We start from the raw sequence: 19149 nt of genomic DNA, 5'->3' as shown, positions 1-19149 counted from the left end.
GAAAAATTATTGGGGAAGGCAATAAAACAAGTCACAGAAAGATTTATTTTTATGACCCTACAAGGGAAAGAAATGAAGAGGGAGAGAAACAAACAAATAAACAAAAAAAAAGTGAGCTCTTTAAGGTTCTAGAAACAGACATTCAGTATTAGGCATTCCATTATTCTATAAGACACAGTGATAGATCCCTAAAGCATGTTGTAAACCACATATGTCTAGTTTTGTGAATTGAATTCTGTGAATACCAAAAGTTGATTTTTTGTGCCCTCAAACTGTTTGTGATGTGCTATAGTATCTCTGCTTGCTAATGGAATCATATGTGGGAATTCAGAGGAAATTTTCCTTTGATACATTACATTCAGGCTTCAAGAAAGACAAGATTATAGTAATTTGCTTTAAAAACTTGTTTCAAATTAGGAATGGGTAAGATAACTGAAGAAAAATCATACTATATACACCATACAAATCTCTTACAAGCCTAACATTTATTGCTTTATAAGTATAAATTCATGGTTTACTTAAGGCATGCAAACAAATGGTAATTACAGATGATGTTTCATGAGTAGGTCTCTTAGGTGGGAAAAACCAAAGCAGGAGCTACTCCTTATCAAAGATTTTGTTCCTGGATCCAAAGATTAGCATATATATGCATTTTTTACAGTGAAGTACAGCATGTATTTCTATGATTCTGAGACTTAACTTTTTTTTCCGCATATGAATCAGATGTAAGACCTCAGCTGTAACATTCATTCCCCCAGTCCCATTTTACACTTCACTTTGAGCTGTGTGATAAGAGAACTGTTAAGAGACTTTAGGAATTGGCTCAGAGCTTTTCCATACCTCACCCCACCCCTCCAAAAAACCAGTTAAGTTGTATAATTTAGCAGATGAGTACTAGAGAGGAACAATGAATTTTCTGAAATTACAGAGCTAGAAGCAAAAGAGAACATGTTTAACCCCTGGAAACAAAGCAGTCTGCCATATAATGGTTAATATAATAAAACAAAGTAAGTTTTTATAAAATATTATAGAGTGCAACTTTAATTTTCACCATGTAGCAAGAACAAAATAATGTATTCTTTGTTCCTATTTAAAATCATTAATGTTAGTATAATTCAAATAAGGTCAGTAATTTCCTTAGTATTTAGAGTATATAAATGGAATTACCATTCTTGTACTTTATATTACTATATATATTATAAAATCCTAATGTCTATAACACAATGTGTCTGTAACACAATGTTACAGAAATTGATGAGTTTAATTATTTAATAGGCACAGATCAATTTGAAATAAATTGAAAATGAACACACTGTACACTCTACTTAATCTTGTTACAGTCTTATTTCAGAACTTGCTTCCTAATTTGCAACCTAGTATGCTACATTTTCAAATAATAAATACAAAATTTTGTCTTATAATTCAGTAGTTAAAGCAAAAGCAACTTAAAGTAGATAAGAGTTCTACCACTCACAGGTCTGACATCAAGGGTCAAAAGATCCTATGCATCTATCAACTATACTCTCATTTGGCTTATTTGCCATACTCAATATTTTTATTAAAAATGAGGATGAAATAATTACACTTTTCTCTCTACCTGTGGAATAACTTTTAAATGAAGTATAGGCATTAAAGGTAGATAAGTTAATTTGTACACAAATGAAATAGTTACAAAACTGGTACACAAATGAAATACTTAATAATAATCACTCAGTGTCAATTTCAGTTTGGTAAGGATAGCACAGAACTACCCACTTAAAACAGGCTAATACATATTTACTCTAAAACTAATAATTCAAATATCTACATAAGGGGTCATGTATCACTTTTCATGTTTCTGAACCATTTTAAAATAGAAGGTGATAAAAACTCTCAGATGCCTATGAACTCCATTTACATGGAGTACATCACTATAATTTTTTTAAACATATTCATATTCAAATCTGAGAAACATGATTCTTAGCTCATCAGGCCTACTTAATTGCACTAACATCTGCAATCAATTTAAATTCTTTAAGATAGTCTTTCACAGCACTTGAAGTGATTTCATGCTGTGATAGATTTAACACACTCACTAACTTATAGATATACACAAGCAGATGAGACCTATTTTCCAGGGATGGAATATAACACTGAAGGGCAGTCTGAATTTCCCAACTATCAATGGGATACAGAAAAGATGCGTCACACATAACGTTCTGAAACCACGTGAGGAGATGATAGCATTGTACAAACATAGCACACAAATTAAGGCTAAAACTAGCATTTTATTTAAATCTAGGACATGGTCCATTAAGAGATTTGATGAAATTTACAGATGAACTAAATAGCAAAACCTAGAGCTATCAGTTAACGCTATACAGAAAAATCTCATTCCTTAATACTATATATCATCATTTTTCTCTCCCAAACAAGGGGGTGAAGGGAACAGGAGAAAATAATAATAATTCTGAATTAAATTGGCATAAAATAAAGAAAACTATGAGATTCAAAGTCAGAAGACTGGAGAAGCTGGGTACATAACAGCAGCACTATAGTTCTAGAGACTCCTTGGATCCTCACAGAAAGACACAAAATAACTAGCACAACTCTAAAACCTACAATATTGAACAACAGAGTTATCTTCTCCACAATTCTCAAAATACAAGCAGTTATAGACAAACCACCCACATTAATGATATCTTCATGGTCAATATTTGTGTGGGAGACAGCACAGGAACCAACAAGGTGCTCAATAAATGTAACAACAGGAGAACTCCAAAATGGCCTATAAGTGCTCACTAAAATCTTGGTAGGGCAATCAGAGAAATAGAGCAAAAGCTGGGTAAACTGCAACTGTGAATGAATGCAAAAGGCCCATAGAAGATCTGAAGAGGCTGGGCAGTCAGCGCCCTAGGAGATCCCAACACTCAGCCACCACTGCTCCAGTCCAGGATGGGACTCCACAGTTGGGACAAAGTGCTGAGGCTGAAATCAAACTCAGAAGAATATCCCTCCAGAGACAAACTGTAACTTACAATTTCACAATGAGTTGAGAAAAATTAAGAGAATAAATAAAATATGAAACAAACTCTCAAGGTATTAAACAAAAAAAATGAGGTGAGGGAACTAGGAGAAAAAAATAGATAATAATTTAAGAAATAGAAACTAGCCGGGGATTTAGCTCAGTGGTTCCGCCGCCTGCCTGGCAAGCGCAAGGTCCCGAGTTTGATGCCCGGTACCAAAAAAAAAAAAAAAAAGAAATAGAAACTAAACAACAGAACACAAGAATAAACAGAAGCAATTCCAACATGAAATAAATTATTTTTTAATCTTTTGTTTTTGCCAGGGCCCCACATGTCCTCAGCAAGCACTCTCACTAAACTATGTCTCCAGCAAAATAAATGAAAGTTTTTAAATTAAAAATAAAATAAGTAGCATTTAGGAGAAAGTGGCATATTAAAGATAGATAAAAATCCAACATATAGAGGATAGATCCTTAAAAAAGAAAATAACACTTTCATGACACTGGGGGGAAAAAGGAAAGATTTAAAAGGAAACAATGGAAGAGCATACTACATACTTGATAATCCGAACTCAGGCATCCAGATAAAAGACATTAACCTATAAAGAGTAAAATCCAGTTACTGGCAGCCTTTTGACAGTAATGTTGTCATGCTTTATGCTAGAAAGTAATACTTTAATTTATTTAAGATCCCAAAGGAAGGGGCAACAAGTAAGGCAAAGATTTATATCCAATAAAACTGACTCTCAACAATAAAGGGGAGAGACTGCTATCAACATGCAAAGCTCAGAAAATATTTTTCCCATAAGTCCTTCTAAGGAATCTACTAAAAATTAAACTTCAGGCAAAGAAAATGGCTAGAGAAATATCAACAAAAGGAGTAGGTGTGAGCATTAAAGTACAGTCACTCACAGAAACAAAGAGTAAATGAGGACTTGGAAGAAGAGAGTAAAAGTGTAGTAGTTATATATTCAGTCAGTGTGCATACAGGAAAGGAACAAAAGCATTTGGAGAGGGAGATGGCATATGCAAAACTTCTTAAATACGCATACACACACTTTCTCTTTGGCTATCTTCTCTGCTAAAAAGACCTAGAAAAAGCAACTGACCCATTATCAATAAGCATTTCTGTCATCTTGAAATATCATTGACACTAAAGGAAATGACTGCTTCTGGGTCTAGTGTGAAAAATATACAAGCAGAGCCAGATCATCTTTCAAGGTAGGAATGAAACAGTCCAAAGGTACTAGAATCACGTCAAATGACTAAGAGCCAACCAGACAAAGTCCCACCACCAAATATAGGATAATTTGAGCTTCACTAAGAATAACTGTGATGAATAATTTCTTAATCTCTACTTAGAGGATGGTAGGGAACACATTCACTATTTTGAAAACTAACAAATAGAAAAATCAAGCATTTATCCTAAATTTCCTATATCACTAGGTAATCAAATACTATAAGAGGAAATGTCCCATTATAGAAGTTTCCAAGGAACTGAATAACACCCTCTTGAACAACCAATGGGTCACAGAAGTAATTAAGGAAAAAATTAAATGGTTTCTACAAGTAAATGAAAATGCCAGTACAACATACAGGAATCTATGGGACACAATGAAAGCAGTTCTATGTGGGAAATTCATAGTAGTGAATGCCCATATTAGGAAGACAGAGAAAACTCAGATAAATAACCTAATGCAGAACCTCAAGCTCCTAGAAAAAGAAGAGCATAACGAATCCAAAGCTCATGCAAGAGAGGAAATTATAAAGACTAGGGCAGAAATCAACGCAATGGAGACTAAGAGAACAATACAAAAAAATCAATGAATCAAAAAGTTGGTTTTTTGAAAGAATAAATAAAATCAATAAGCCTTTAGCCAACCTTATCAAAAAAAGGAAAGAAAAGGCACAAATACATACAATTAAGAATGAAAAAGGTGTGCTCACTTCGGCAGCAAATATACTAAAATTGGAACAAAACAGAGAAGATTAGCATGGCCCCTGCACAAGGACAACACGCAAATTCGTGAAGCATTCCATATTTTTAAGGATGCATAGGTAATGGGGAAAAAAATAAGAACTAAGATACATCATGTTCAGGTACAAATGCCCAATGATAAATGTAAATGTATTGTACACCTAAAATGTACCAATTAATATATAAATTTAAAAAAAGAATGGAAAAGGTGAAGTCACAACAAATCCAACAGAAATCCACAGGATCATCAATACCTACTTCAAGAACCTCTACTTCAATAAAATGGAAAACACAGAAGAATGGACAGATTCCTAGATACATATGTATTGCCAAAGTTAAAGGAAGAAGATATAGAAATTCTAAACACCCCAATAACAATGAGTGAAATTGAAAATGTAATAAAATATTTACCAACAAAGAAAAGCCCAGGTCCAGATGGCTTCACTGCTGAATTTTACAAGACATTTAAAGAAGAACTAACACCATTACTCTTTAAACTCATCAAGGAAATTGAAAGGGAAGCAATACTCCCAAATTCATTCCTGGAAGCAAGTGTTACTTTGATTCCAAAACCAGGGAAAGACCCAACCCAAAAAGAGAACTACAGGCCAAACTCCCTAATGATTAGACGCAAAAATCCTCAACAAGATACTGGCAAACAGAATACAGAGTGTCATCAAGCAGATCATACACCCTGACCAAGTCGGATTTAGCCCAGGGATGCAAGGATGGTTCAACTTTCGTAAATCAATAAATGTAATACACCATATTAACAGAGTCAAAGACAAAAACCATATGATCATCTCAATAGATGCAGAAAAAGCATTTGACAAAATAGAGCCCCCATTCATGATAAAAACCCTACAGAAAATTGGACTAAAAGGTCTTTATCTTAACCTGATTAAGGCTATCTATGAAAAACCAACAGCCAACATCATACTAAATGGTCAAAAACTGAAAACTTTCACGCTAAAATCAGGAACAAGTCAAGGATGCCCACTATCATGACTGCTGTTCAATATAGTTCTGGAAACATTAGCCACAGAAATTAGAAAAGAGAAAGAAATAAAAGGAATAAAGATAGGAAAAAAAGAAGTTAAACTGACATTATTTGCTGACGATATGATACTTTACAGAGAAGACCCAAAAAACTCTACCAAAAGACTTCTAGAGCTAATTGACAGATTCAGTAGCATAGCTGGATACAAGGTCAACTCTCAAAAAACAACAGCCTCCTTGTACACAAATAACAGACTCACTGACAGAGAAATTAGGGAAACAATTCCTTTTACAATAGCATTCAAAAAAATGAAATAGCTAGGAATCAATCTAAAAAAGGAAACAAAAGACCTCTACACTGAAAACTACAGCACTCTGAAAAAGGAGATCGAAGAGGATACAAGAAAATGGAAAGACATCCCTTGCTCCTGGGTAGGGAGAACCAATATAGTGAAAATGGCCATACTTCAAAACTACTATATAGATTCAATGCAATGCCAATTGAAATTCCAACAATATACTTCACAGAACTAGAGAAAACAATCCAAAAATTCATTTGGAACCAGAAGAGACCTACAATAGCTAAAGCAATTCTAAGCAACAGAGACATGGCTGGGAGTATCACAATCCCCAACTTGAAACTATACTACAAAGCTACTGTGATAAAATCAGCATGGTACTGGCAAAGGAACAGACCCGAGGATCAGTGGAATAGATAAGAAAATGCAGAAACTCCAGACATGCTCAGCCACTTCATCTTTGACAAAGGAGCCAACCACCATCATTGGAGGAAAGATAGCCTATTTAATAAACGGTGTTGGAAAAACTGGATTTCAACCTGCCAAAGATTAAAACTAGACCCATACCTATCACCATGAACCAAACTAAGATCGAAGTAGATTAAAGATCTAAACATTAAGACAGAAACACTAAACTTGCTGGAAGATAAGTTAGGTACAACTCTTGAAGACACTGGCACAGGAAAAGACTTCAGGAACAAAACCTCAGCAGCACAGGAACTAACAGAAAGAATCAACAACTGGAATCTCATCTTATTAAAAAGCTTCTGCACTGCAAAAGAAACCACCAACAGAGCTAACAGACAACCTACAATATGGGAAAAAATTTTTAGCAGCTGTACCTCAGACAAAGGACTACTATCTAAAATATATAAAGAATTGAAAAAAAATCAGACCCCCCCAAATTCAAAGACCCAATTCAAAAATGGTCATCTGAAATGGACAGACATTTCTCAGACAAGGAAGTAAAAGCAGCAAACAAAATATACGAAAAAATGTTCAAAATCACTGGTCATTTGAGAGATGCAGATGAAAACAACACTGAGATTCCACCTCACCCCAGAAAGAATGGCTGCTATCAAGAAATCAACAAATAACAAATGCTGGTGGGGTTGTGGGGAGAAAGGAACCCTTCTCCATTGCTGGTGGGAGTGCAGACTGGCGCAACCACTGTGGAAGTCAGTATGGAGATACCTCAAAGAACTAGGACTAGAGGTCCCATTTGACCCAGCTATTCCCCTGCTGGGTATCTTCCCAAAAGAATTAAAAGAATCATACCACAGTGATATATGTGCACCCATTTCATAGCGGCACAGTTTGTAATAGCTAAAGCTTGGAAGCAGCCCAAGTGCCCATCAACTGGAAACTGGATAAAGAAAATGTGCTTTTTTTATAAAATGGAGTACTACTCAGCCATAAAGAATGAAAAACTAGAGTAATTTATAGCTAAATGGATGCATATCGAGGCCATACTCTTAAGTGAAATAAATAGGACACACATGTATAAATACCAAATAGTTTCACTAATGTGAGAAACTGATAGTGTAAACAAGGGTTAAAATGATTAAAATGAATAATTGATAATTTGAAATAGGAAAAAAGGTCCAAAGACAAAGGAGTGAAGGGAGGGGAAGGGGAAAGGAAAAGAGGGAAAGGAAAAACTATGAGAAAAGAAAATAAATGGAAATGAAATCTATGTAAATAGGGAAAGGGCAGAGGGGGTGAAGGGTGCACAGGTAATGGGGAAAAAAAAAGAAGAAGAACCAAGATATATCATGTACAGGTACAAACACCCAATGATAAACGTAAACGAATTGTATACCTAAAAAGTATCAATAAAAGAACTAAAAATAAATAAATAAATAAGTAAAAGTTTCCAAGGGATAAATGAAAATGAAATTATAGCATTTTCATTACAAACCACACATAAATAACTCCTGATAAAATAATATAATATTCCCACTGTCTTATCAAAGGGATCAAAACCTGAGTTTCTGAATCTGATCCAACCTCTAAATCTAGCTGCCACATTACAGGAAACAAAGAGAATGGAGAAACATGTTAGCTTTCCATGTGTATGCAAATCAGCAAAACCTACACTGCACTAGATAAAGAATGGGTTGGGAATCTAATAGTTCCAATTTTTAAATATGTGTAAACATAAGCTATGGTATGTTCTGGGTGATAAATCTATAAGGGAACCCAAGGATTTCTTTTAGAGGAAAATACACACAAATCTGAAGAGAGGTTTTACACTATGACAGGGTTGGCTTTCTGGGATGGCTAACAGGGTTCTGTTTATTAATCAGAGGTGTTCTTAGGATAACTGATCATGCTACGTATTTGTTTTATGTTATTCTTTGTATCTTTATTTTATTTCACAAAAGTGCTGAGTGGGAAGTAGGAGTATATGGCAGCTCAGTGGTAGAGCACTTGCCTAACATGCATGAGGCCCTGAGTTCAATCCCCAGAACCACAAAAACTGAAATAAAATAAACAAACATAAAAATTGCTAAGAGCACATTGAGTTGTACCTGCAGCACTAACTTGGGATAACTGAGGCTACCACATACTCCCTGAAACTTCCCAACATGCAGATAACTGAATTATATCAGAGCTAAAGTAAATTAAAATCATCTAATAACTACTAAATATGTCTACTAAATAAGAGGACAACAGAGCCATCCTTAACAAAACTAATGCCAAAAAAATTTTTTTTAACTTACCAAAACAATACAGTACAGCTTTCCAACAAAAAAGCCTATAAACAAAATCTAATATAACAGTAATATACCAGGAATAATCTACACTTAAGATTTTCTGAATTTACTTTTGGACTATGTTGCTTTCTGTACCTCAATGATCCCACAACAAATCCCTGATTTGCTTTATCTACCCTGGAATGAAAATGAAGAAACTAAAAAATAATTTTGCATCACATTGATAAAAAGCTATGCTGACCATATTTACGTTCTTGAGGGGAGGCCTACTATACTGCACCTGTTAGAAAATGTTAACAAATCAGGGAACCATGAATTTGGGAACAAATGCTTTTTGTACATCAAGACCATTAACTCATTAAGGACTTAAGTATGTATAGAATTATTCCACTTAAACATAACTAAAACCTGAAAGAATGTCTCAAGTAAGTCTAAACTAAATTAAATCATGTAAGCTTAATGCACCAAGTAGGAAGGTAAAGATTTAAAAATAAGCAAACCTGTCCCTTCCTAGCTGATATCTGTACTTCTGGCAGGTTCTTCTCTCACAAAAATCATCCTCTACGATGATTTAAATTGCCAAGTGCCACAGAGAAATTCCTAGTAAATACAGTGTTCATGCTACTTAAATCTATATGCTGATATTATGCACATGCAAACCAGTTGTGAAGCCACAGTTAGTAGAAACCAATGTTTTACTAGTACATGTTCCCCAAGCCTACCCTTTAAATCCAAGCAACTCCCAGTCTTTCGTCAAATTAATGTGACACTAAGTGGGATCTATGATGAGGCTCAACTCTTACAGACAGAAAGTTCACAGGGGAAATTTCCCCAGTACTAATACCTGAGTCCTGTCCACAGAATTCTAATTTAATTCTTAAGTGGTATAGCCTAGTCATTGAAATGTAAAATTTCTCAGATAATTCTAATAGATACCAAGGTTGAATGTTCTTTGCCACTTTTCTCTTTCCTTACTTCACCAATTACCTTTCCCCTTTGTTCATTGCAAACACAATTGTACATACACAGAACTTTCTTACTTTTTTCATTTTTTCCTTCAGAAATATTCCTGCTTTCACAAAATTCACTCCTTATGAACTTTTGCTCATTACTTTCACCTCTACTATAGCTGCTTATCTCTTTTTACTGGCACTTCCAAACTCATTACTACTTATGTGGTTATCAGATATAACTTTAATTATATTCAAAAGAATCTGAAAAGTCTGATCATAGCTAAATGTCTCAGATCAAGAAACAACTAAATGACCACCATGAAAACAACCTCAGATGACCTGCAATGCCAACAATTGGTGTAAGCATCCTAGACCAATTCCATAAAAAAAAAAATCAGCTGGAAAGTAACACTTTTTCTATATCTAGTGAGTCCTTAAAAAAACAAAACCATAATAAAATAAAAGGGATCTGTATTAGCTTTCCTATTGCTAGATCTAATGCCCACAACTTAAAGGAGAAGTTTAATTTTGCTCATGTTTTAAGTGTATTCAGGCCATAGTCAGCTGGCTCCAAGTCAGGAACCATGGTGGAAAGTGTAGCACAGCAGAGCTGCTTAGTTCATGACAGCCAGGAACTGGAGCAAGGGGACAATGCCAGAGAGGAAGGGGCCAGGGACCAGACACAGACTCCAAGGCCACACATCCATGATCCAAAAGCACATCCGAAACCAATCTTCCAAATGGATCCCAAACCTAATCAACCTGACATCCCTCTAGCTGCAGGATCTTAACCTGTAATATTTTTAAAAGACTAAAAATATATAATTCTAATTTGAACTTAATGTCATTTCTTCCTATAAAAATGAAAAGATGATTGGTTTCTTCAGTATCATCTCTTACCTAAAGAATAACACAGTCCAGCAATAGCAAAGAATGTTAAATGCCACTGGTGCTCCCCAGAAATAACTCATAAGGAAGCTAATCAATTTGAATTCTCGGAAGATAAGTTTAATTGTCAGAAATAAAACCTGCCCTATATAAACAGAAATGAAAATTAAAGTGTCAGATAGACTATAAGGAAACACTCCTAACAAGAAATTGGTTCACTGCCCTGAGGCTGAAATTTTCTCCTACTCAGCAGGCAAGACCTAGAGACAAATAGGCAAAATAATAGGAGCAAGGACACTGTTGTTATACACTTCTAATACTAACCACAAATTTTTAGTAAGCTTTTGTTTTACAGGGTGTCCTTATCATATCTAACCTGAAGTATAAGTCTAAAAGCAATTGATGTTAACTTTATTGATAATATGTAAAACTTTGGTCCATCTAAGTTTCTAGTGGTTAAAGTATAAACCTCTCCCACAACAAAAAGTGAGAGAAAACAAAAACAACTTGATTTACATGTATCTGACAGTGTTTTCTAACATTAACATTTGAAACTGAACTCTAAACAAGAAAAGTGACATTTAAGATATGGGTATGCCCTCACTACTACTACTACAGTATTAACAAATCAATGGCCAAACAAATTCGTTCTAGATTTTTCTTCTAGAAAAAGTCCACACAAATCTGAATAGAAGATTAATATTTTCTCAAAACATACTTCTTTTCTCATAAGAAGTACCAAGAAGGCTCACACTGCAGAAAGCATGTTTTCCATACTTGATAACACCATGTCCCACTAAAGCTGAAACACGTGGTAGCAGCTCACCTGTAAGGATCAGGTCCCTGCAACTTAGATACAGAGGCCAATGACAAACAGGGGAGAGGAGTTGGGAGCATATAACAACTCCTGGCTCAATGCTAGTATATTCAGAAAGGCTTTTAACTATAGGTACAAGTTTACATTTTGAAATTTTTAAAGCATTTTTCCATACCTAATGGTGTAGCCAAAAAGACAACATGCTAACACGTAGCAGCAACCTGCATAGTAAGTAAACTGTCTGGACAGTTTTATCATCATGATATACAAAAATAAATTGGAGGAAAGAGTCAATCCTAAAGTACTAACGAACAAATGCTCAGTTCTGCCAAAGGGTTCTTAAAGATATACCAAACACATTACAGTACATACCTTAATTTGTCGCTCGCTCTCTCTCTCTGTCTCTCTCCCCCCATGTGTCTGTCTCTCTCTCTGCATGTCTCTCTCTCTCTCTCTCTCTCTCTCTCTCCCCCTTCCTCCCTCTCCCTCCCCCTCCCCCTCCCTCTTGCCCAGAAACATTATCACTGCATAAAGGACCAGACATCTCTCTGGCTCTCCTTCCTTAGCTCTCAAATTTGACCATTCTGATTCTGCTCCTGACTCTCTATAAGTCCCTGTGAACCTCTCTCCTTTCAGGATCTTCCACTCCTTTCAAGGGTTTACTTTCACTTTTCTGAGATAAAGATTTTGGCTTCTTGGGCCTTCTCCACCTTCATATTGCCACAGATTACCGTGAAAAACCTATGATCAGAACAGCAAATGGAAAACTTTCATTACAACAGATGGAAATGGTACTGTACAGTTTATGTTTACTAATCTTCTATGATAGAGGAAAAAAGATCTTGATCTAAATCCTATTCTGATCAAGAATCCTTTTTAACATACATTTTAATTGTGTATAAATTACTCCATGATCATCTGTGACCCATCAGGGGAGCTTTTGATCACATTATGCAAGCATGATACACCTAGAGTCAGCTCACCCAAAATTCAATCCAAGTGCACACAAGAAAATAAGCACTAGTATCTCAGCTATAGGGGATGATGCACCCACCCTAAAAAGAAAAGAAAAGTAGGTAAGGACAGCAACTCTCCTAAACTTGGTTTCCCCACTTAAAGCACAAGAATCTCCACTACAGAAATTATCTTTTAATAATATCTGAAGAAGTGCTTTAACTATTTTAAGGGAAGAAAAAAGAAAAATAGATAAGCCAGGGAGAAGAAGAAGGGGGGGGGAATGGGTGGAGGAGGAGGAGGAAGAGGAAGAGGAAGAAGAAAATGATGATGACAACTTATGGTTAAGTATTACATACATTTATATAGCAGATTTGTGTTTTAATGTCTAGTTCCCTATTCTAGTTCACTATTTCTAGTTCACTACTTAGAAAATAGTGAAAATTCTCAAGAATTTTTAATGGCTTAAAAGATCATTGCCTGTTCTGTTCCAGACTATAATCCTCTTCCATTTTGCCTACCATGTCACATCCACTTTCAAGGTCCTTATCAATGACTGTGCAATAGTCTCACTTTCCAGCTGTCTAATCAAACAAAACTAAAGACCTTTTCTCCAATAAACTCACTGTTAAACATCTGGAGTGAGTTGCATGACAAGGTAGAGCCACAGAGCCCTGGAGCAGCTCTGACATCCATGCTCACAGAGAGCATAAGAGGTGAGGGGAGGATTTTTACCATTCTCCTTTGAATGGAAATAGCAATTTCCAGAGCGAATTAGAATGGGATCCCACAGAGGTAAAAGGGTCTATAGATGGTATATCAGGTCACATAGTGCAAAGAAAGAACTCCAAGCAGCTTAAATAAGAACATGCACCGCTTGACGCAAAAGGCACCACTTGACGCAAAAGAAGAGCCTGAAAACAGGACTCTATTGGAGCAGAGTAGCAGTACATGACGCCATGCTTTAAAAGTCCGTCTGCCTCTTGACACTAAGTCCACTGGCAGAAAAGAACTGGCTCTCCTGATCAGGGATCTCAGAGGAAAAGGGAAGATCCGTCTTCGAAGCCCCCAGCAGAGCTGGCCACCTGACTGCACGGAGCAAACCTGGATCACACAGCCATGCTGAGGAAGTAAGAAAAGCACAGATCTAGTGGTGTCAGCCTCTAGCATGACAACTGCTTAATAAAAGTTTATAACCTTTCCTAACTGCAGAATTTCAGTGTTACTATTTGACATCCTGAACTCAAAGTTCCCAAGATCTTAGCAATAAACTAGATGTTTTTAGGGGCCGGGGATTTAGCTCAGTGGTTTCGTCGCCTGCTGTGCAAGAGCAAGGACCAAAGTTCGATCCCCAGTACCAAAAAAAAACTAGATTTTTTTTTTTCTGTTCTAAAAACCAAATTCATCTACTTTAGACCTACTCGTAGGTTAATATTTTCAAGCATTTTAAATCACTGACTGCAGGCATGAGGACTGTTTTCTAAAAAGTGACTTACTACCACAAAAAGAATCTCAAAGAAAAATCTAAGGCTTAAAATCATAATAAAAGTATATGTGATACAAACTCCGCATATCCACTGTAGAACCCATGAATTTTGACTGTTTTTCTCAGAGTAGCTTTTTCAATATTTAATAATGTAAATAAAGTGACATGACAAAATCTGTACCCTAGAGTTAATAAATTGTGTTTCTACTTGCAGAACAGAAAGAAGTGACTGGTCAGTTTGAACTTTCTACAATGTTAACCATCTGCCAAATTATTCAGAACACTCCTAGGAAAAGCCATGATCCTCAACACACTAATTAAATAAGTCAATGCTGTAATCACACTTTAGATAACTAATCTATTTCAATCCTGATAATTTAATTACCCAATTCTGGTAAATAAATTCCAACCTTAGTCCACAATGATTAAAGGATTAAAGTTTAAAACCAGTGAATAAGAACTAAAGTAGAGCCATTCTTACAAAGTTCAGAAACTTCATAAGGTCTGTTCTTCTTTCAGGTGTCAATTTATTATCCTAAATCAAGAATTTAAATGTACTAATACCCCAAGATTTCCTAAACCCATTCTAAGTCATATAACCAGTTCCAATGGATGTAACTTAATAAAGCTGCTTGCTACATTTACAATTCCCTAGCAAAATGGTCTTCCCTGACTTCTCCATATGAAATAATTCACCACTTCCACTCACGCTGCTTTGTTTTTTGCACATCATTTGTGTATGTGTGTCCCGTGCTGTGCCAGAGGACAGAGTGATAGACCACCCTAGTTCTCATCTCTACTGTCTGACATATAAACACTAAGTAAATACAAGTTAAATAAGCAAATGAATGTCTCAAAATTACAGACTCACAAATAGCAAATATGTACTTTCGCCTATAGTTTTCCCTATATTTTTAACTATGATATAATGATCTCAATAGTAAGAATAAACAAATCACAAAGAAAAATGAACAACTTCTACTACTACCACTTCTACACAGGAGGCCACCACCAGTTTAAAATGTTATGTTCTAATAGTGGAATAAACAATTTAACTGAATGCTGATAATGAGCCTATAATGTAGGTATTCCCATTTCATGAATTAGAAATTAAAAATCAGAGAGGTAAAATAATTGCCCATGGTCAAATGTGATAAATAAAGCAGATCCAAAAGATGCAAGCTCTAACGCCTATACCCCTAAAGCTGATGTGTGGTATCTATGTATCAATAAGGGACAAAAGCCTTTAGTACCAGTATCACGACAGCTGGGTATAGAGCCCATCAATGGAAAGAACTGGAAAAAGCACAGCACTTTCTACACCTGAAGATTAGGCTGCCAAAACATGAGACAGATTTAAAAATTAAACATCACTTGAGAATTTCATCCAAAAGAAATACCTTAGAGTCACTGACTGGTCTTGTAGAAAGATGGAGTTAAGTATAAATAACTTATATGCTTGTAACCTGGCCTTAGGTTAAAGTATCCAATGAAAACTAGTACTGTATGCTAAGCTACTTTTTTTCTACCTCAATTCTATCATAAATTCAGCCAAAATTATTTTCTAGTTTTTTCTTTGGCTTCCATTTTATATTTTTCATCCAATCCATTTATTCACAATTTGTATACGACTAGTCAAGCTCATTTGTGGTTCCATGAATAAATGCCATTGATTCTGTGTGCTGGTCATGGTTTCTTAGCCATTTAGTCATTACTTCCGCCCACATATTTCATGTTTCCCTGGAAAACTGGCAGCCGCGTGGGGGCTTAATGCTCCTTTCAATGCCCACATTTATAATTTGTTACAAGATAATTTTATCCATCAGGAAACTCATTAAAAATATGCTGTTATGTATTCTGGTATAGGTAGAGAAAAATCAGTCTTCCTCTCCTATAACACAAATATTATCCCAATTTATAAGTGATATCAAAAATCAATAACCATCTTTATTCACTAACAAGAAAAAGGTCTTTCAGAGTAGACCACAGTGTTTCTTAGCAATTTGACTGGCCAAAAAACAAAAACATTTTAAAACTTATAAGATGTGAAGTATTAAACATCACTTGGCAAAAAAAAAAAAAAATTAAAACTTGTAAGATGTGAAGTATTTTTAAACAAATTTATTGTAATACTTGAGCCTTTAATTATACATGCAAAAGCCTTCTGATTATAGCTGCTGCGTACAAGCTTAAGCACTTCATTAGACAAATTCATTGTTTTCCACACTACAATATGTTTCAGTAGTATTTTTCAACTTGACAGTTTTACTTACTGTCTTAGAAGCAGTATTAATGTACTGCATCACCATTTCTTTTTTGATACCGAAGTCCTTTTCCCGCAATGGTGCCTTTTTATCTTCATTTAAATTCATATCTTCCTGGAAAACACAATTAAAATGGCTGACTTTAAAATCAAAGTAAAGCAGCAATTCTACATACACTACGAATGGAAAAAAATCAATAATTTGTGACTAAAGCAGCATTAATTGTTTTGGAATGATTTACGCATAATTCTGCCAGGAGGAAAGAGAGAGAGAGGAAAAATAGAAAAGAAAGTAATGTAGATCATTTTAACTAGTAAAATGCTTACCAAACAAAAATCTTAAATTCATACCAGGCTATTAAAATTATATTCATATCACTATCAATAATTAGATAGTTGCAGATTTCTGCCTTTCATAAGGTCATTAGGATTCACAATTTCAATATATTTATTTATTTTACAACAGCTGCACCTGAAGCTATCTTGTAATGTTTTTGAAAGAGCTGCTGTGTACTGTGAAAATTTAAAAAGTAAATAAACCACCACCTTCCATATTCTGATAGCTACAAGAATGTATCACCATCAAATACTACAATATTTGATGGAACTGGATCTCAGCAACTGGAAAACCATTCTATGGTTTTATTTGTCTTTCCCCTTCCCAACTGAAAATATTAACTAGTTATTTTACCTAATGATCTAATCACATAAAAGTTGCACTTATATAAAAGTTACCACCTAAAAATTTAACATTTCTCATAGCATCAACCAAAATAAAGGTTTATGTATCCTGTATCTTCCTATAGGACTAATTCTGACTAAAAGTACAAGTTAGGTTTTCTACAAAAATGTATGCATTGCTATCAATTAAGTTGCTTAAGAGGTTGTTCTGGCATCAGAAAGGAAGCTTGAGGTTAAAACATACCTGGCTGAAGAAGGGCAGCTCTGGATTTCCTTCTGACCTTAATCTTGGGCAATACATGATACAAAATGTAAAGTACTAGAATGTATGCAAACTCCACATCCACTCAGAATGGGTCTATAAAAATCAGGACTTTGGATCACCTATGGAACTCAGAAAGTTAAATTTCTTTGAAGTTTTATGAAAGTGTTACATTCATCAGACACTACTTCTGACTCAATTTTTTCAAACACTTAAATATCAAAATTCTCTTCATTTCATCTCGGTAGAAATATTTAAGAACTTAGAAGTTGTTCCATGTGACACTCCAAAAAAAGGCAGTAATTAGTAATGCCACTCTTGCTGCTCTAGTTAGAAATTTCCTTGAAATTGTGTGAATATTGGATTGTTTTCTTCATTTTTTTTTCCTGTATGCTAGTGATTCTCAGGAGGCCTTCCCACCACTTAAGAAGCAATTTTACAAAATTCTGGGGACCTTTTGGTTGCCACAGTGCCTGGAGTGATGCTACCAGCATTTATGGGACAAGGTATGCAAGACACTCTCCATCAGTCCTGCACTACACAAAAACTGTCATGTAGCCTATAGTCACACACCTTTTAAAAAGAAATAATGTTCAGAGCTCCCACTCTAAGTCAATGGAATTAGATATAAACTATAGAATAAAACATGTACATTATAACATATTAAATACTTTGTTTTGCAAGGTTTTAAGACATATTAAATTTTCCAAGATGCCAAATGCTCTGAGAGTTATAGTTAAATTCTTTTTTAAAAAAAAAGCTTTACCAATAATTTTGCTCTATTTTTGAAATTTGAGAATCCCGAGGCAATACTGTTTCAAATCCTTAAAAGAGCACGCCTATATCAATCTGTTACATTCATACTGGTGTGAAGTGAAGATTCAAGAATGTTCCTTTATTGTACTTGCTTGGGTATTCAGGGCCAACTGTTTATATTGAAATACAGAGTATTATCTAGTACAATAAGACATAGTGATTTTTTTAAATTATGAATGTAGGTTGCTTAGACTATAAATAATTTCACTGGAAATGAGCTAGACATAAACAAATACTACATGTTCTTACTCATATGGAGAGGCTTAAAATGTTAATCTCCAAGGAATAATGGAATACTGGTTATCAGGGATTGTGAAGCATAGCGGATAGGGGGTAAAGAGAAGGCTGGTTAGTGTATAAAGATGCAGGTAGACAGGAAGATTAAATTCTTTTTTTTTTTGGTACCGGGGATCGAACTCGGGTCCTTGCACTTGCGAGGCAGGTGGCGGAACCACTGAGCTAAATCGCCAGCCCAGGAAGATTAAATTCTTATGTTCTATAGCACAGTAGGGTGATTATAGTTAATGACTTATTTTATATTTCAAAACAACTAAAAGGATTTTGAGTGTTCCCAACACAAAGAAAGGATAAATATTTGAGGTAACAGATATGCTAATTACCCTGATTTGATCATTGTGTACTGTATACACATGTCAAAATATCACTGTACCCCATCAATATGTACAATTATGTGACAAGTAAAAAAAAAGAAGAAATTCACTGGAAAAAACAGGAAATAATAGGAAAGTTAGGAGATAATTGTTTTAAAAAGTGGGGGGACCTGAGAAGATTGAGCATCTCTGTTTTAAATTCTTCTCAATATTTGTATTCTCTGTCAAACATAATTCAGTTTCTTTAATGAGCTAATTAAAATACTTAATAGATACAGAACACTAAACAATGAAAGCCCATTAGTTGTGGTTGAAATTAAATTTCAAGAAGGGTAGTTGAAAGAAAGGGAAAAAAACTAGGCCACTGCTTTTTTTTTAGAAAGGCTTTTCCAGATGACATTAGTTAATACACATAGGA

At 35.0% G+C, this 19149-nt stretch overlaps 1 protein-coding gene and 1 non-coding gene across 7 annotated transcripts in view; one reads left to right on the top strand and one right to left on the bottom strand.

Moving 5' to 3' along the window:
• Diaph3 (diaphanous related formin 3) overlaps positions 1–19149 on the bottom strand; it is a 501638-nt gene that overhangs the window by 401127 nt on the left and 81362 nt on the right. For all 6 annotated transcript variants that reach the window (XM_087197467.1, XM_087197470.1, XM_087197468.1 and 3 more), the window contains one exon: positions 16372–16476. In XM_087197467.1, the coding sequence (XP_087053593.1) occupies positions 16372–16476 (105 nt within the window). The remainder of the gene's footprint in view (positions 1–16371; positions 16477–19149) is intronic.
• LOC147822242 (U6 spliceosomal RNA) lies at positions 4944–5050 on the top strand. The gene has a single exon (XR_015445931.1). It is a non-coding gene; the product is annotated as a U6 spliceosomal RNA (small nuclear RNA).

The sequence above is a fragment of the Heterocephalus glaber genome, unplaced genomic scaffold, assembly GCF_053883595.1.
Source record: "Heterocephalus glaber isolate CG9 unplaced genomic scaffold, H.glaber_assembly_v1.0 deba00001666, whole genome shotgun sequence".
NCBI classification, from domain to species: Eukaryota; Metazoa; Chordata; class Mammalia; order Rodentia; family Bathyergidae; genus Heterocephalus; species Heterocephalus glaber.
The sequence above is the reverse complement of the archived record's forward strand: the minus strand, read 5'-3'. Positions and strand labels throughout refer to the sequence as shown.